Raw genomic sequence first — 20889 nt, 5'->3', positions numbered from 1 at the left:
TATGGATATATCATCACCTCCGTATCTCCGGGACTAAACCGAAGTAACGGCCGTAGTGACGATTGCGGTTCGTTTTCTGCAATGAGATATCACGGTTCTTCGAACTTGAAAGTCTCCAAGTAGGCTCTCAACTCCGAAAGCTCGCAGCCAGATAGTAAATGGCTTATGGTTAAACGCGTGAAACACGTTCCCTGACCGGCCAGAAATAATCGTTCGAATAGCTTGATCAACCCCTTGCCTTACATATGACAGAGCTGTCCAAGCTTTACTTACCGGCGAGCAAACGTTGCACCCTCCTACACTTCTATATCATCTTTTGTTTTAAGGTCGAGATAGAAGAAGGGGCAATAGTATATCCCATAGTACGAGGGTGTTGCAGGCAAGGTGATACAGATGACAATATCTTTAACTCATTCGCTAGATATCGAACATACATATATACTGAAATATAGTTACTTCTACTTTGTATTTATATTTATTAGAAAGGTCTGTATTTTATCAACTTCGTTGTATTTAAAGCACGTTGCTAAAATAAAACAGACAAAAGAATATATTAATTATATTTAAATATTTCGTTGGATTAATTTTTAATTAACTTGTAGCAAAAGAAATGTCAAATTAATAAGTCTAATTATCTAACAAAATACAATTTCATCGAATAGTCATCGAGTATATGAAAGTAATTAGTTTTCGCACATGCTTTACCAAAGTTGAATTTGAATGTCGCTTTTTCCCCCGATCTTATCCCAATTTTCATGGTATAGCAGTTTGAACATAGTCAGAGCGAAGCTTTTTAATTACGATTCGCTTTGAAATTCGTTTCATTCGTTTAATTAATTAATTAAATTAGTCGGAGGTGAATTAACAAATTTTTAACTGAATATTATTCGTGAAAGGTTTCACTGCCTGTCTCACTGTTTTATGCTTTTATGCTACAGAGAAACGGCTCTGTAAAATAATAATTCGTGAATTTGCTATAGAAATTATTTATACTATAAATTATGAGATATATAATTGGATTGTAATTGTTAATAAATAAAATTGAACAAGTAGGTATATATGTTCGTTTAATTCATGAAACAGAATTTTTATCCAACAAACTAAAGTCAATTTTGAGATCTCGATTCGGATATTATCTTTTAGAAAAGATAAATATAAGCGATTATGAAATGAAATCCTAAGTTTGGTATAAAATAGAATTTATGACTTAAGATCTAAATAAAAATTCTTGGAGGGAAAAAAGATCCGTTGCAAGAAGAACCCGGTTCTATATTCCTTAAAATAAACCTATAATGACATTCTGAGGCATAAAGGATTCACGATAAGATGGAAGTTAAGGTAGTGACCCGAAATCTATGTATGACCTGGCGTGTATAGGTTAGATGCAGCGAAACGATTCGATCGATTTCCAGGGTACATTAGCTCCCATTATCCTGTTAATATTTCAGCGAGAAAAACCGCAAATTGAACCTGTTCTTTTCCTTACATCGTTGTTTACTTCTTTCGTCGAGTTATCATTTCGTCCGAATCGGAACAGTTTAACGGTAAACAGGCTAAAAAGGAACAATTTTAAGGTTACCTAATTCTAGTACGTGAACTAATAACGTATTATTAATTAAAAAGAATAGTTATCGTTATTACAGTGTGCAATATCTTATATATTATGTAACATTTTCGCGAACATACGAACCTTACTTTCGGTTCACGATGTTTGCAAGCTTATGGCACGAGCTAGGTAAATAGGAAAATGACATACGGTCGAGCAAATTTGTAGCGGATAACTGCATACAAAGCGTTCACTTTATCTAGAAACGTTGGAATACATTTTTGTCGACGATTTTAAAACGTTTGTTTCGTCAGATGCAATTAATTATGAATGAAAATTCGACAAAATATTTACAACGGAAAAAGTATACGGAAGATATTTTGATCGATTCGATCGATTCATACGTAGATAAGTAATATGACAAAATAGAAGGACACATATGAGAAATAACATGAAACAGTAGCTGTTTACGTATTGGTTTATGCAAATTATGCAGATTTTTACGATTATAATAAAAATCATAATCGTACAAGATTATAATAAAGCAGATGGAATGAAAATAAATATTCGCATTAGTTTATATAATGCATTAATTTCTATATATTAACATAATTTTGCATATCATTTACATTTTGTCTATTGAAAATTTTCGCAAATAGTAAGATATTCATACGAGCAAAAAATATAAAGTTACAATAATAGAGGGTTATCTGTGCTTTCAATGCTTTTAAAAATACATGGTATCAAGCGTAACTGTTTTATTAGTGGAGTGTAGAGTCGTGAACCAGAAGCTTCCTCCTTTGATAACAAGAGATACATGGTAGTAAGCCGAAGCAAACAAAATGGGAAAATTAAATGTCCACAAAAACTTGATTCATTCCTTTATATATACGTATATGATTATAAATACAAGCTTAATCGCAGTAGAAGAAAATTTTCTTATTTTTTAAGATAAATCTTATGACAAACACGGAGTAATCAAACTATTGTACCGACTATTGTATTATAATTCAATTTTCCTATTTAGAGATGAGAAATAAACAGAGAGAAATAAAATAGTGCTCGCGAGAGGATTAAACTGTCTTTTACACAAAAACTGATATTTTCCAAACTAACAAACTTATATCACCAGCAAACGCTACTATATCGTGCTTCAACTTTCCTCTTTTACAATTTAATATAAGGCAGAGTTGAAAAATATAAATGAAACTTTGAATTCTCGTTGTTACAGAGCTAGATCTCGCGAGAGCGTAACCTCGTCCCAGGGTGGCGGGTTCCGTCAACAGGAGGCGGCGAGCGTCGCGGAGCATCAGCTAGTGTGGAAGAGACGAGATAGATAGATAGACAGACAGATAGATAGATAGAGAGGAGAGAGAGGGGGAGAGAGAGAGAGAGAGAGAGAGAGAGAAAAGAAGAAAGAGAGAGAGAGAGAGAGAGAGAGTGCGCGAGAGAGGGAGAGTAAACGTGACGAAGAAGACGAAGACGACGTCGTCGGGGTGTTGGTGTTCGAGGGTGGCGGCGGTGGTGACGCGCAGGAGGTGGTGGCGGCGGAGGAGGGTGGAGGCGACCGTGGAAGAAGCTACGACTCCTGCGACGTGAGTCGCGAGCCGTGCTGGTTGGGTGGTGGTGGTGGTGGTGGTGGCCACGAAGAGGGTAGAGTAACGGTTTCCTAGCCGCCAAGGGAAAGGTAGAGGCTTGGTGGTGGCGTTTGTGAAGGCAACCTGTGGCAAGATGGGCTGCGCCATGTCCGCTGAAGAGCGGGCCGCACTGGCCCGTAGCAAGCAGATCGAGAAGAATCTCAAGGAGGATGGTATCCAGGCTGCTAAGGATATCAAACTGCTACTGCTTGGTGAGTTTATTTAACGTATGTACGGACGGCATTTATATTTTTAGGTAGGAACGATATAGATAGAGGAACTCGAGGTAAGACGATGGATAGTAATGGTCTCGAGTATATATATACGTTGTACGAGGCGTATTCGGGACGGTTGCCGAATTGTAATTGGCTATTACAGAAAAGCAGAAACCTTAAACTACTACTTCAAAAGTGATCAAACTTTTTATCATCGTGGATAACATTTGTCGTAACAGGACACCTATATCTCTATCCTCGCTTCGTATTGTTATTTATTTATTTATCAAAGCTAGTCCTCCCCTTTCAGGTTTGAACGGACTTTCCGATTTCGCAGCTTCATAGAGCGGTGTCGTCTAAAGTGACACCCGGCGTCGACGTAACTCGAGAAACTTTGCACGTTTTCAGACACAATTTTACGGTTCAGCAAGAACCGTAAAATTTGTGAAACATGAATGGAAAGTGTCAAACCGGTGCATAACACCGGTTCGAATTCCCAAAGATATGCACCGGTCGTCTATGCACCTTAACCAGGGTCCTGGCTGCACGTTTAAGCGTCATCGTTATCTATGATCGATATTTTGTATTATCTATAAAAATCGGTGCCCTGTTAGTCTCAGCTGCAACTGTCTCAGCAAGGGTGAAAGGAAAAAAAGGAAGGGAAATAATAAATAAATTTCTGCTTTTCTTTAATAGCCAACTGAAACTTACTATCTGGATACGTCCCGTATCCATAGATCGCAAGTAGGTTCGAACATTTTAATACATAATAAGTACAGTAGAGTCCCGATTGGCCGAATAATTACAGAAAGACCCGACGATCCAATATTTCGGACAATCGAATGACAGAATTTGTGCTTGTACAATATGCAAAGTAATCGGAATTAGTAATAGGGCTGTGTAAATTATAAATAAAGAAAAGTTAAATGTACGTATAAGTAGGATGTGGAGACTCGATGTTTAAATTAAATTATACCGAGCCTAAATTAATCACGGTATAAATAACGAATATAGATCCACTAAAGATACAGGTGTTCGTTATGTCATCACCGACTGGCCATTTGTAGCTGTTTAAAGAACACCTTTCTAATTACGATATAACCATTAAAAAAATATAATAAATTTTCTCTTTTTCACAAACTGCGTTTTTCTTAACCGAGCAAGCGTGTGATCAAAAGATGTAAACGTAACTGACAGTTGCTACGAAAAGTTATATTTGGCACGTGGTTAAATTCGTTCTAGCATTTATGCATTAAACGCGTTTAAATAATTATCCCAGTTAATAAAATTGACCGAATACGTCTCCGGATTACTTGTTCTGGGCCCGGATTAAACTAAATCTTTGTTAAATGTAATTACGTATTTTTAACGAGGGCAACGTGTCTATTCGAACGTTAAATCTAAAAGCTTCGAACGCTATAAAATCGAATAGATTTGCCAAAGCTTCTTTAATCTGAACATTTTCTACCATCTTTGTATAATAGCTTAATAATTTTCCTAAATAATATCCAAGTATATGTTTAAAAACCTTCTTCTTCTTAATTCGTATTACTATAATAATGATTTAATAGGTCGAATAGGAAACACCGAACGATATAATTAATCGATTGCTTAATCACGCGCGTCACTTTTTCAACCGCGAGTGTCGCGAGAAATTTCGATTCGAAGGAATTTCAGCAGAGAGCCCTACAATTCGAGTATCTCCGTTAATTGGTTGGCTGTTCTCGTAAATTCAGTTTCTGCCCGGCTTTCTCGTTTGTTTTTAACGACCGGTCTGGATAACGTGACTCGAAATTAATGAACCAGATGATAATTGGCGTGCAATTATTATCGCGGACGTGCTCTCGCAAAATGCCTGTTTCCGATACAATCGCCTTACTTTTGCGCCAACGAGGAATTCATTTCCTGGAAAATAGAGCTTTTATCTAATTTCTATTTGTTTATTCGTTTACTTTTCTCTGTGAAAAGTGACAAATGATTCGTGAAAATTGGAGAAATCGTCAACGTTAATTTATATATACTCTACGATCGTTTCATGCTCGGCGTTATTCATTTACGAAAGAATTAATTCCTTGAATTCGCGGTATTATCGATTAGTCGAGATATTAATTCCCTAAGAATTAAGCATTTCCCTGGAATTTCGTCTATTTTGATAAAAAGTGAGCTCGTAAACCAAGATAGTGAGAAAATAATGATTATTAAAGAGACAGAAATTCACGAGTATTATATAACGGGCTGCCAATTATTTCGATGGGAAGAAAGAAATGAATTTAGGAGAAAAAAGTGCCGACTTTCTGGTTGTTTCACTCGCGTGTTGTTAATCGACAGACAGAAATTAAACTCGCGTTCAAATTAGCGAATGATATATGTACAGGGAGTAGAGAGAGCGACCGTGTGCGTTTCCTGCGGCATAAATGGGATGAAAATACTCGTGGAAGACGCAAGCAAAAGGAATGACGTCATTGGTAACACCAATAAACAGGACCCAGATTTCCCTCGGATAATCTCGGGTTTGAATACCAAGCAGAAAATCAGGAATTCTTTGTTTCTGCCTCGATCGATCGAATTGCGAGAATTTTCGTAAATCGATCCTCACCCGATGCTTCAACATCTGCGAAATAGCGTTAACTCGTTTGGTTACTTCGACCTATTACTATAAAGTACTTTTATTACATTCGCGCTTTATATTTGCCACATAAATATAGCTATTACAACTAAAACGAATATTTCTATTAGATATCGATGCATATACAACATGAAGTAAAAGATTGACCATTTGGTTAAATTAAATAAGTTGTGTTTAGCGTTTGAATGAAATTTATATCGAAATTAAGAAATTAAGAAATTAAGAAATAATAAAAAACTCTATATAGGATATATGGATTATCACGAATTTCGAAAATAACAGAGTAACGAGTATAACATTTACTATAAAAGTGGTAGTTCGATGGAGCAGGTATAATAAATCTGTTACATCTGCAAGCTCCTCTTTGTCGGTCAAATGTCGTATTAAAAAGAGCAATGGAATGAAAATGATGATTAAAATGGCGATTGCAAAGACTCGATCGGATCTAGAAATAAGTCAATTGCCGAATTAACTACCTAGCTTTTAGCGATGTAAAATTAGATTTGTATAGACCGATTCTCTGTATTTTTAGCGTATTGTATTCCAGAATCTTTCTTCCTACATTTGAACGAGACTGATATAATACTTAAATCTGAGAAGTTGTTCAATTATCTTCTTCCTCTTCTTAACGAATAACGAAATTCTTTTCCATTTTAACAGAAGCTTGTAATTAAATTTTCCAAAATACAAATTAAAGCCTAAAAGTCCATAGTCTGATTGTAGCTTTTATATATACGTGTATGCGTGTACATATTATATATTCAGAAAAATATAACTCGCGTATTTACGAAAATGTCGAACATCGCGAAAGTGAAATACGAAACTTGATAAAAAAAAAGAGAAGCTTTATCGAAGAATAAGGATATGTGGAAATAATTTTCGTAATATTACGAATCGTAAATAAGTTTTCAGTTTGTTAAATACGCGTCTCTATCATCGTCAGGAATACGAACGACAGTGCGTACGATCATTGTTTCCAACGACTCTAGCAGACGAACGATAATTTATTGGCGTTCGTATTACACTGTGCTCGGTGTCGATCACGGTGTTGCCTAGAATCGTAAAATTCGTATCGTTCGTGATAACATACGTAACAACAAATAGAGTGAAAGCAAAACGAGGATATCGGTAATATTAACCGGAATAGTGATAAAAGCGATAGGGTGTAAATAATGGCGCCGTTTACGATAATTGCGTTTTCTGAATTTATTAAGTATCACTCACGATGTGCGTGCGTGTATGATATGTATCCGAATAATTTCACGTAAATTTTCTTTTATAAATTATTTCTTATTCGTTCGTATTATCGTTTTCTCATACAACTTTCGTCTCTTGTTTCTTAGTTTTCTCGTTGCTTTATCGAGTCAGCCTGGTAAAAGATGCCAAGCGTTCGAAGGCTTGACAAATGCGAGGGTTCTCGCGTGAGAATAAAACCATTTGGCTAAATGATCGTTTAATTAGTTCGAGTAGTACATACGCGTTATGACAAGTGCGACACAGTGATAGTTTCGAGTATAACCGGGCTTGAGCGAATCAACTTGATGAGTTCGTGGCATCAATTGGACGACGCAATTGGTTTTAAAGTACGCGAAAAGTACGATTTTTAGGGATTCCTTTTTCGTATAATATAGCAGATATAGTATAGTAGTTTCGATATATAATAGCAGATCGAACGATTCTCTAGTTGGATTCCAACTTTTTTCTTTTTTAGAAATCATATTTATAGAAACATGAATTTGCGTAGATACCTGTATCGTAATTCTGAGAAGGGAACAAGAATTCGAAAGTTGATAATTCACGATAGTTAAACTTCGACATTCTGAAGATGTCGTCAGAGTTGTTTACGTTGTTGAGACACGTGGTTTCGCTGTGTGCCAGATTCGAACAAAGTAGAATCCGACTGGTTCCAGACGATCGACAAAAGTAGTGTACGGTAGTAGACTGAACGGGTTCGGGATGAAAGAGCTTTTTAAAACAGGGGGAGAGACTCGCCACCCATAAGCAGGAAAACAAGTTCCGCTGCCACAGTGTGCCACGTCATTTCCGGGCCCCAGCTTCCGCTCGTGCGCACTTCTTTCCCTGTACATAAATATTATGACACTCGCGGGGAAAATTAGATAAGCCTGAAAATTTAGTTGGAAATTACGGCGAATTCTTTAAAAGCTATCCTACCATCTCATTTCGAGATATCAGGCTATTAGACTGTAAACATCTTATACACGTATAGGGTATCTTCGAGTTTTTCGTACAAATCGTGTTCTTTGATTTTTTCTTATTTTTTCAAGAGTTTAAGTTCGTTCACTTCGTTTTTATTTGATTTTCGTCCCTACAACAGTTTTACAATATTATACAGGGATAGATAAATCGACTCGAAATAAACGTTCCTTCCGCGTTGCCTGTTACGTTGCCTCGGTAGAAATTTCGCTTTCGTTATTTCTTATTGTTTCCAATCGAACGAAACTGAACCTTTGATCGACAAAGATATACTAATATAATAAATAAAGATTAAACGAATGAAATGAAACGAAACGACCTATGAATCACCTACTATACAGTGACGTTAGCCAATTATATTTTTATGCGTTTCTTACCGGTTCCACGTTACTCTATATACGTTTCATGCGTACGTTAATTCTTTTCAATTTTCAGGTGCCGGAGAATCTGGTAAAAGTACCATCGTTAAACAAATGAAGTAAGTAGCTAACAAATTTTTTAATATGTTTATGCAAACCCGTATCTTTACGAACGAAATTGAAAAAACTGCAATCTAAACGGAGACTTTCGTTTACGCGTAAAACTTGATAATCATTGGTTCGTTCGCGTCCCTCCGTCGTACTTTAATTACAAAACCGCAAGTTGTAAATCGAGTTGCGTTAACTTTTTGTACACGCATATTTGTACATACATATACATGCAAAATATGCGCGTAAATTATTATATCGAATTTTCTGCAGAATAAAAAGAGTTTCGTCGATGCTATAACAAATCGGTTGTTCACCTCGAAAAATCCGTCATTTCATCGTCGAAAGACCAGCGGCTGGTAGAACGTGTTTGAAATCTTGTTTTACAGTCAATGGACCCATTCATGGTGTCCCATGAACAAAGGCACGCGTGTTCAACTGCGGAGAACGTTTCTGGATTGCTAATTTACCGGTGACTTACTAATGCAAAAATGCCTAAAAGTGTTCAAGGAGAAACGTGTAGATCTCGAAATGTACGATGATTTCGAAATAATACGAAACCTTAGAATTATTAAATAATTATTATGAAATTCTAATGTAGGAACGAAGTTGGCTTCAACTTTCAACTACCTTTGCCGAGTAGAGTTAACTAAAACGAACAACGTTTCGTTATAATAATTTCGGTATAGAAATCTACAAATAAATAATATGTAGAGATACACGACGAGTTCGTATTATTAAATGCTAATGCAATTTTTACAACTTGATAATAATTTTTCTCTAAACTATCTATATTATCGTAGAATAAAATTAATTGCCTGTCACCATGAACGTATGGACGACTTATTAATTAACAAGGTGTCCGTCGTTTATTTTTTGCCAGAATTATCCATGAAAGCGGATTTACACCCGAAGACTTCAGGCAGTACAGGCCCGTAGTATACAGCAACACGATACAATCTCTAGTCGCTATTCTCAGAGCGATGCCGAATTTGGATATCAACTTTTCGACCAATGAACGGGAGGTAAGTCGAAGCGATACTTACGGTGATTAGGTTCGCTTTAACTCTGTTAAAGCGATCTGTGTGGATCGTTTTCGACCGAATAGTACTCTTAGACAATTCCTTAAGCGTCGGCTAACTATAAAGCAATGGTTACTGGCACCCGTCATTGTCAAGATTTTTTCTCAACGTTAAAACACCTTCATTTCGTTGAAATGAAAGCGAGATCGAAAGATTCTAGGACCGCGGCAGGGCCGAAGCAGGGCCGCAGCAGCACACAACTCGGACACAAACGCGAGGACACTTGCAGACTCGTGTTTCCATTTGACTCCAGCGAATACTCTTTCGAAAGGAGACGTGAAAAATTGAGTCAAGGCGATTGGTTTGTTAGACGAGTGACATAATTTGGGAAGAGGAAATCGTTTTCAGCTAGAAGATTTGTAGTACATATATAGACAAAAGTCTATGAATTTATGTTAGATTACTAAAAGATTTTTCTTTTTCTTTTTCTTTCTTTTTTTTTTATTTTATTTTTTTTTTTTTTTTTTTTTTTATTTCCTAATGCAACAAAAATTTGACGAAATGAAAGAATACGCGACTAAATAAAAACCGAATCAAGGATTAATGGATAAGCTTCGTAATTTCTTCTGAAATAGAAGTAGATAAGAAAAGGCAAAAAATGTGCAAAGTTATGAAATAGACAGAGTTCCGTTAGGAAAAGCGAAAGGCGGAAGCAGGCGGCGGAAGCGGCAGAAATTAAAGGGTAAAGGTTAGCGGTCTGCCGGGAAGTCAAAAATTATCGATAGCCCGAGCGCTTAAACGATCGATGCGCATCTCGAGCCAGGTTCTGAAGCACCCTCTTCGGCATATTTACCGATCGTGCAGCATCGCGGCTGCGTCGTTTACCTTAGAGCCAATAAACGATCCCCTGCCTCGAAAACAACGAGCACGATGGGTTGCCTCGAGTGCCGATTGATCCGGCTCCTCGAACCCAGTGTTTCTCAATCCGATCTCCCTTCGGTAGGCTTCCCTTTTTTTCTTTATTAATAATATTTTTCTTATTTGGCAATATGAGCTGATCGTTCCCTTCCTCCCTGCCCACCCCACCCGCCGCCCCATTTCGTACCATTTTTATACTTTCATACCATTCCACAAGCTTTTGTAGTATTTCTGTGTTTCCTTCCAGTGATTTTAATAAATCAAAACCCTTTTCTCTTGTTAGATATCAAAATCTCGTTGTTGTCCTCGTACTCGTTAAATATTGCTAAAGTTTGATCACCTATGGCAATACAGATTCTACGTTAGATTTCATTTCATTTCTTTTTACACGTCAAACGATCGTTTCTTTCAAATTAATTCCATCTATTAAATTACACTGTCCAAACACGTATCAACGGTAACATATTCTCTTTTATAATCTTTCATAATCTCTAGTGTAATCATTATTTCGAAAAGTTCTTTTTATATGGTATAATACGAAGCACGAACGTATATAATAGATATTTCTTATTAGATGAGAAATACATAGACGACGTTGTAATTAAGTGATATGCTTCTGGTATAAAGAAAGGAAGAAAGAAAGGGAACAAAACACAATAGAGAAACGTATGTTTCGCGGTTCTAAAATCGTCGAAGGGAAGAGCATAATAAATACTGGCACACGTATAACAAGATTTATGTACGTCGTATACACCTCCACTTGCTCGTCTAGCTATATCTTAAGTGTTTAAGTAGTGTTCACTTGTTGAAGCATTTGGCAAGGGCACATTCAAAAAGAGCGTAGAGTGCACATCCACTTCAGCATTTTAACCCAATTTGGATAGTACTTCCGCTTTTTAATTAAGTCGTATAAGATCGGCAAATTTTTATTCTCCATTTTCTTTCCCTTTTTCTTTTCGATACGAGTAAATGGGAAAAGTTCTTCGTACATGTTTCTGGCATAAATTCGACTGATTTTAATTTCTTTAATCATTTCTTTGATAATTTCTTTGATAGATCGAAACTAATCCACACTTTGTAGCGATCATTGTAGCGTTAACAAGCAAACATCAGTTATACAAAAGAAAAATACAAAATATTGTTTTAATATTGGAAAAATATAGTGTTGTCGATGTTTATTTTACATTAACTGGTATATATGTATTCTGTAAATTGAGTTAACTTGAAAATTGCTTATCAGCCGGACGCGAAAATGGTGTTCGACGTGATCCAAAGAATGGAGGACACGGAACCATTCAGCGAGGAGCTTTTGGCCGCGATGAATAGACTTTGGGCCGACAGCGGGGTCCAGGAATGCTTTGGCAGGAGCAACGAGTATCAACTCAACGACTCGGCGAAATAGTGAGTAAATTTGTTACATCGACTATTTACCAATCTGTAGCTTTTCTAGATAAAATCTAGAGTTTACAAAATCTTGGAGAAACAGCCCTAGCTCGAAGGTAATCCATCGGTAACATCAGGAATGTTTCATTAAACTTTCAAAGAAATCGATCCATCGTCCTCCTCTCTAAGAACTGAATACCGTTTCTATTGAAAAAAAAAGAAAAAAGAAAAAAAAATTTCGTCGAGAAGAAAAATTTTCATCGTGTTACTATGAAAATGTAAATGTTGTGTAAATTGGTGCATTAAAAGCGGGCTAATCGCTGGACAGATACTCTATCAAAATTATCTCTACTGGATTTTTTAAACGGGCTGGGGGGTTTAAAGGGTTTTTAAAAGCAGAAAGTCAAGCTTTTTAACTCGAGCTTCAGCTTAGATTCAGTTCAATTATTAAATAGAGGAAGAAAGATGAAATTATGAAATTGATAATAATAGAAAAAAAAAACATAGAATAAGAAGAAAAGGAAGCAAAATATTAATTCCGAAAAAATTCACAAACGTTGACATGTTTCTGAATCTTATATTATTATATTTCTATATGTTCGATTTTCTATAGTTTCTTAACTCGACCATCGACACGGTTTTATTATAGGGAGAATATTTACAAATAAACATAACCCAGGGAGAACTTGCCAAAGTCCTTGGTACCTCTAACGCCTAATTTGGAGTAGATCCAAATCTAATAGAAACTGAACCTTTCACGGCTCCATTCATATTCAACAGCGAGACCTACCAGCCACCAAGAAATTAATTACTGTTTGGTCGGAGATCAGTAATTTAACGTCATTTGTAATTCTATCGTTTCAGTATACATTACACTCGTACTATTTATTCAGGAGACGATAACTTCTAATTCGAAGAAAACCAATATTTAACAAATATGTAAAGAATATTAAAATCGAGAAAATGGAAAACGCAGAAAATGAAACATTTCCAATTAATTTATACTATTACAAATTTAACGTTTTAGTTCGTAAAATCGAAATTCAAAAAGATTTAAATTTGTTCTTTTAAATACTCTCTCTCTCTCTCTCTCTCTCTCTGCGTTCTAGAAAAACGTGTCAAAATAGAACACCTTGCTTTATTTTGCTATTTTCTTACACGAATATTTGCACAATTACTAATTTTCACAGAAAATAATTTTCAAAATTTTCAAGAAGATTTGCATTTTTCCGCCTATATTAAATATAAAACCCAAATATGTTATATTATGCAGATTTATTTTCAAACTTAAATAAATTTAACAAACCTGTCTGCATAATAATATTTTAATTCTAAAAGCTGATGTGACACGTCACTGAAAAATATTATATCCAGTTGAATATTGAACTGCCAGCACATAGAATACGCAAGCACAATGCCAATGATTCCGTGATGAAGACAATAGATGGCGATTAGGTTACATCTAATCCATCTAGAAAGCATGACACATCCTCGGAGATAGTAATCTTGATGGTAGTAACATTATCCGTCGCAAAATACGTGTCTCTATGCATTTAAAATATCGTTTTTTTATCAACAAACTGGTAAAAACTTATGGTTAATGTATAACTAATTCAGTTTATGTTAGTCAGTTATTAGTTAGTTATTAAAGTCGACGCGTAAGTAATGATAGAAATTATACATTAGATTTTCGCAATTGACCGAGGTAGGTACTATGACGTCATATGGCAAATTGTTTAATGACCAGTCTCTGTTAGCAACCTGTTGTGTCCTGATTATAGTGTGCGTAGCAACAAGCATCGAACAGAAGGGTCACGATTTATTGCATTGCTCCTCTGCGGATATTTTCCTATGTTTTCTAATGCATATAGCTATAAAAGTACTATCTTCTTGTGTTAGTTGTCAACATTCATTAGGAATATTAAATTACGTTACATAAAAATGGAAAGATAATAAATTATTTTAAATAATATAAATAAGACAACAAACAAAAGAGATTATAACATTTTCTAAGGTTAGAAGAAAATTATTATCTGATAATTTGATGTGTTAATCTCAGTTTGAAATTCGAATTTAGATTTTATAAGATACAAAGTAGATTCAGACATAACTACAACTACATATCGGGTGGGACTAAATTTACTATTTACTTAACTTATAACTTAAAACGAAATAATTGCTTGGAAAAACAGCGAAGCATGTAAAATGAAATTTTTTAATATCTTCTCTTTTCTTTTTTTATTATAAGAAAAAAGCTTAAAATCCTCTTGGAATATTTTTATTATTTATATCGCGCCATTTTTCATAAATAAGATTCTGTGAACAGCACATCATGAGACCCTCGATATTGAAAATATATCTTATCTTCTAAATTCGCTCTATTAATACGTTAACAAAACTACGTGCCCCTAAATATATAGAGAAAATTCTTATACAAACAAATCTGTATAGTTTACAATATCCCAAATTATATTCTCCCAGGAAAGTAAATTTTTCCAAAACAAATTATCAATACCCTGTATTATGCGTAATCTTTCTTTCGAATTTCCAGAAATGTCCCTATATGTAACATTAATTTCAACCCAGATAATTGTACTCGACTCTACAAATAACTAAAAAGGAGAGAGAGAGAGGAAAATAAAACTCCAAATTGATCCAAAAGTCCGAACGTTCTGAAACGTAAGTAGATCTAACCTAAAAGCTTAATTCAAGTTTTACCGATCGTAAACCACCGGTGGACACAGCACTCGAGACGAACCTAATTTCGCCAGGCAATGTAGGCAATAAAAAATAGAAAAAAAATAGTGCAACTGGAGAGATCCGAGCATTCTCTTTCGTCTTTTTTCCCCTTTTTCTTTCTCTCTTATTTAGGTTCAGCGGCGTATTGATCGTCGATGACGTCACGCCACGCCCGTGTCACGTGGCCTAAAATGGCCGCCGACACCATCCCCACCACTCTTTCTTCTCTGCCTTACTATGTTCCCTCGTTTTCACCCCCCAACCCCAATTGTTTCTCTCTTCATTCTATTACCGCTGCTTCTCTTTCTCTGCTCTGTACGCTTTGAAAGAGAGAGAGAGAGAGAGAGTAAAAAAGAGAAGCAGGGAAATACGTGTGTATAGCGATACGCAAGAATGTTGAAGCACAACGGGGTGGAACGTACAACAATAGGGACAAAACGTCACTCGTTGTTGGAAAATTCGTAATAATTGGACACTTAATAATTAGCAAGCAAGCCAAGGAGAAAATAGGGTTAGGATAAAGCGAGAAAATCGGGTGCAAGGACACGAAAATTCTGATAGGCCTCCCTATCAGTATTTCTTTTGAGCGTTCCTTCTGATCAGAGCAGTTTCCGTGCGATTTCATGAAACTGCTAACTCTTTTTATTTTGTTCTTGTTAATCTACCAGTACCCCGTTTTGGGGAAAAATTTTTTTTTAGAGTTCTATTGTATTTTAAAATTTTTCTCAACAATAATGATTATCAAGCATAAAGTCTCGTCGTACGACTGCTTTTAACAATAATAATTAAATTAGAAAACGAATGTTATAAAGTAATCGTTACATCTTTTATTGTTTGTATCGTATGTTTTGAAACGATTGTTTTATATCTCTTGATACTTTTCACTTTTGTATACATATATTGTTCGATATAAAGATTTCAGTATAAGTATGAGAGCGCCAAGTGTATTCGATCACCCCATATATTTCAACTACTATACCTTATGCCTTATGGTTGTAAACGATAGTAACCGAAACGCGGGTGATCTACGATGTTTTCGAAAAGCAACTGGTGATAAAGTCACGTTACAGCTCACGGTATACAGGATGTCTGCAAGTGTAAATATGAGATTTCTTAGAAATGTAAGCTGTTTCTTTCTCGGTTATTGGTTATCAGCGTTTCGAGTTATTGACAACGAAAGATGATCCACGCGTGTAAATCTAACCTCGACTAGCCCGTTGCGTACACATTGTACATGCTTACTTACTTACGATGGTTGCGATTGCGGATCTATTGTGATTATTATTACCATATATCGGATATTTTATAGATAACAATGGACTCTAATGCTGTATCATTGCTTTCTGTTCTTTATATTATTCTATCATTATTATTATATACTACAGATATATACGTCAACTTAATTATTACTCGACATTCAAATATATTAAATATTATAAATAATTAAATATTTTGTGATAAAACATCTAACATTTCAAATATTAGATATTAATATCCATTTATGATATCATTATTGATATACTTTCGATATTTTTAATCTACTGACACTAAATATTCACATTTTATAGTAATTAATCAACACGGTAACATAAGAAGAACAAAATGACAAGGAATTATCGAACAACGCATGGTAACGTTTTCCTATTTTATATTAATAGCGTGCCATTTTTTCTGGACACCCGATATCGATCAGCCTGGCCGATATCCGTACGTGCGAGCCACGAAAACCAATATAAAAACCATGCAGCGCGATAAGATGAAAGTGCTCGCGCCTGGCTACAGGTGCATCCAACTTTGGCAATGAATGCTAAATCACAAGAAGCGAAAAAATCGATCGAACACGATCTCGGTTACGACCTGAATTTAGAACGAGGGGAATGTCATTTACTCTCTAGAAGTCTCTGGAAACACTTTACATCACGTGTGAAAGTGTCACTTAAAGTAGATTATATTAATATCTTAAATCTTTTAGGAATGACCTAATGTCGACTCAAAATTAAATAGTGAGAAAAAATTGTAAAATACTTTTTCAGAATAATTTCGAACACTTTTTCTTATTTCCTTTTATTTCTCTTTAAATATGCGTTAAATATAATTAAGAAAATGGTTCTCTGGATCGTTTAATCTGCGATATGTTGAAGAATTCTCTAAAAATATAACTAACGGTCCTGCGTTTTGCCTTGAAATTCCAGTTTCCTGGATGATCTAGACCGATTAGGGGCCAGGGATTATCAGCCTACGGAGCAAGATATTTTAAGGACCCGTGTTAAAACAACGGGAATAGTCGAAGTCCATTTTTCTTTCAAGAATCTTAATTTCAAGTAAGTACCCGGGTCAGATGTTTATTCGCGTAAAAACGATTGCACAAAAACGATTCTGATAATACACGTTAAACATAACAAGTGTTAAACATAAAATTTACATACGTAAGAAATATTACTAACCATTATCCATATTATTGATCTTTTGCGAAACTTTATCAACTTATCGTCTATTTTTAAAGGACACGTATCTTTGGACCTGACAGGTTATTCTCCTTTTCAACTATGTCATATTAAAGTGCTCTCTTATCGCCACCAGATGGCATTGAAATCATACAATGGAGGAAAATGAACTTTTAGATAGAGCATTGCAAAGAATAGTTAATTTAACAGAAGGATATGCTCGATACAATTATCTAATATGAAAATGAATACGATACAAAGAAACAAGGACAAGAAAATAAAAGACTGACTGGTTTTGATCTAATCCTTACAGATTAGAAAGATGGATACAGGTGCAACTTTATCAACACCACTGATACGAAAAAAATGTTATCTTTTTGGAGATTTTAGGGTGTACCGGCAACAGACAGGAGATTGTTTTCTATTCCGCAATCGAATGATTATTCCTATCTTGTATGCGCATAATAACGTATACAATTTTGTTTGTTCTTGTCAATGTAACGTAATACACGATATACACAAATTTTAGATATGAAATATCTACATATATACTAGTAATTTAATCCTTTTAATCGTAAATTAATTATAAATAGTGGTACACTGTGGTAATATAATTTTTAGATAAAAATATTTGGAGATTCTGGTATGGTAGCAACATTAAAAATCAAGGAACATATTGCCACGTGGAATATTGTTAACATTGATCTGAGTGGTTAAAAAAAGAAATTGAGCAAAGAGGCAGGAGAGTGGTAGGCTAAAGGGAAAGAGCAATGACTTATGAATGATTGAGCATGAATCATTGGGATGACAATTTAAGAAACTGAGCACATGCATTCCTTCTTTCAATTAACGTCACTTTAAGAAATGTTTCTTTCTAGATATATTTCACGCTTATTTATATCTATTTACATTTGCATTTAGCTCTCTTAATAGTATACTAACATTATTTATGTATAATTATGTATTTATATCGAAATATAATTTACATTTACAAAAATATTATATAATTAAAACTGACAATTTATTTTGTCCTTCGCAATTAGAAAACTGAAAATTTGTATTATCGTGTTATTTTTCCATTGTTTCTAAACACAATTTTGTGCGTGTGTATGCGTGCATTGATTATCCTCTTTTTAATAAAATTTAAGATAAACTACATTTAGATAAATGTAATATTGTTTTTCAATGTTATTTTCTATAAAAATGTAATAGGAGGATAGAAATATCGATAAAATCAGATTGACATATCTCAATTTGTTAATTAATTATCCAATGAATTTCCGAACCCTTGTTCATCGGTATACCATTGCTTCTTTACAGATTGTTCGACGTGGGCGGCCAAAGAAGCGAACGTAAGAAATGGATCCATTGCTTCGAGGATGTTACCGCGATCATATTTTGCGTTGCGATGTCCGAGTACGATCAAGTCCTGCACGAAGACGAAACGACGGTAATTATTCGCATTTTTTCTTTTTTTCTTTTTTTTTTTTCACTTGACAATTTCACCTTTTTTTAGTAATACATAATAAACATAGTTTAATAAATGACAATAAAACTAATAAAGTTTTGTTTTATTAGTTTCAATGTTTTAAATAATTAGACAAAAAACTGGATGATTTCGACTTTTTTTAACTAGTTTATTTATATTAAAGTGATAGAAGATCATAGTGTATACACAAAAGGACAGGTGATATTTCACGGCGCGCGATGGTGAAATTCGTAACAATAGAGTAATTCAAGAAGCCAAGGAAAATTAAACTGCACTGATCTCCACTTACCATATCAAGAGTTTTGGAACTTTATAAGTGAACAAAGGAATTCTAAAACACACACAAGTTTCCAGAGTCTTCGGATTTTCAAAAAGGTCTCCTCTTCACGTTACGATAGGTGTACGATATACGATAGAAATGTACATAGTATGTGTATCATGAACTGTAGACCCTTTTAAAGATAACAACATATCTACGATATATTCTAATTTATTTTATTTTATTTTCTTTTTTTCGGTAAGAAATTACTAAAGAACGATTAATATTCGTATATTTTTCATTTTTCCTTATGCCAGGTATACTTTGTATTTTCTTAATAATAACGGTTAATAATAAGAAGAATTTACTTTATACTTCCACTGCATAGCAGTGAATTAGCCTGCATCAAAAGTCGAATTAGTCAATTCACTCTCGATAACAATGAATATCTCGTAACAATGAAACTTGCGAGTTACGGGTGAATGTGGTCTCACGTCGAGTCATTCCCGAAAACTTTTTCACACTTTGTTATGTCTTTGTTATGTATTTCACGAACTGTTACGCTTTATTTGATATTTTTCTTGAAGCTTTTCGAAGAATAAAGTTGTTGTTACGATGAAATATATTTAATACTTAATAATTGACAGAATCGTACATATCTAAGTGTCTTTTCATCTCTTTACCTGTTCTACCATAAAGAGAAGATTCGAACATTTTTTTCGCGCCATTATATATATATATATGCACACGCTACTTATGGAGATGCATATGGAGAATCCTACGTGGGAAGAAAACGTGATAAACCGCAATTGTTGGAAATTAACGAGTTCTCGTGGAACGACCCCATTGATTAACCCCTCGTTCTTCGATCCACTGGAATGATTTGCTATTTACGTTATTTTACAAATTTCTTTCTATACCTCTTTGTTTCATGCGATATTTCGTACATTTAGAATCATGTTAGATCATAGTTATATATCTTTGGACATTAATTATTATTAATGTTTGCGTGTTAATTGTCTGTTATAGAATCGAATGCAAGAAAGCTTGAAACTGTTCGACTCAATTTGCAATAACAAATGGTTTACCGACACCTCGATTATTCTCTTCTTAAACAAAAAGGATCTTTTCGAGGAGAAAATTCGCAAGTCTCCGCTCACCATTTGCTTCCCCGAATATGCCGGTAAGAAAATATTTTTCACATTTATATCCATTTTCACATTTATATCTATAGAATTTTGTGAACGAAAAATTACAGATTAATTCTATTTCCATGTCAAATGCACGCTTTCACCATCGGTATTAAACTTTTCTTTGTTTATTATTTATAACGAAAATAGAAATACTGTAAAAAGATTTCATATTGTTCTTGTTAACCTTTATTAATCTAGCGAATAATTTATTGAGCGACCAGTGTGTATCGCATTTCAGTAAAAAGAAATTCGTATAATTTCGAAAATTATAGCGTAATCTATTAGCGAAGATCATATGTTACATGTGGTGTAAAAATAAATGCGGGAAGTTCTCATTGTTATAAAAAGTCCGTAGTCTGTTGCTGCCCTTGGAATTCCTTCGCGTCCCACAAGAGAGCTACATCCTCTTGTTTGAGATACACTGATCTAAATACGTATCGTTCGTCGTATGTCATCCATCTTCTGAATTTTCGGTACGAGTGTGTACATTATTTTTAGGTAATAGAAACTGAAATTGTAGAACAAGTTAAATAATTTCAATTTTGATTCCCTTTTTCGCTTTTCCTTCTTCTTTTTTCATTTTTACGTAATCGCGAAGGTCGAAATATGTAAGAAAGCAACGTATGTCTGAAGAAAGCAAATCTAAAACAGAACTTCCTGCCAGATGTTACCAACCTCGTTCGTAAGGGTTAAATCTTCAATTTTTTAAAGAAATTCCTGATACACCCACTAAGAAA

General features: G+C 34.7%; 1 protein-coding gene and 1 long non-coding RNA gene across 2 annotated transcripts in view; both read left to right on the top strand.

The window, feature by feature from the left end:
• The window catches only part of LOC100642305 (guanine nucleotide-binding protein G(o) subunit alpha), a 35844-nt gene that overhangs the window by 6493 nt on the left and 8462 nt on the right, over window positions 1-20889 (top strand). The window contains exons 2-8 of the mRNA XM_003401584.4: window positions 2778-3395; window positions 8674-8716; window positions 9589-9730; window positions 11886-12046; window positions 16960-17088; window positions 18532-18661; window positions 19989-20142. Coding sequence (XP_003401632.1) covers window positions 3278-3395; window positions 8674-8716; window positions 9589-9730; window positions 11886-12046; window positions 16960-17088; window positions 18532-18661; window positions 19989-20142 — 877 coding nt within the window. The 5' untranslated portion in view covers window positions 2778-3277. The remainder of the gene's footprint in view (window positions 1-2777; window positions 3396-8673; window positions 8717-9588; window positions 9731-11885; window positions 12047-16959; window positions 17089-18531; window positions 18662-19988; window positions 20143-20889) is intronic.
• LOC125386525 lies at window positions 15767-16757 on the top strand. The gene is made up of 2 exons (XR_007226759.1): window positions 15767-15888; window positions 16426-16757. It is a non-coding gene; the product is annotated as an uncharacterized LOC125386525 (long non-coding RNA).

This window comes from Bombus terrestris, chromosome 16, assembly GCF_910591885.1.
Source record: "Bombus terrestris chromosome 16, iyBomTerr1.2, whole genome shotgun sequence".
Taxonomy (NCBI): Eukaryota; Metazoa; Arthropoda; class Insecta; order Hymenoptera; family Apidae; genus Bombus; species Bombus terrestris.
This window is presented reverse-complemented; position numbering and strand designations above follow the sequence as displayed.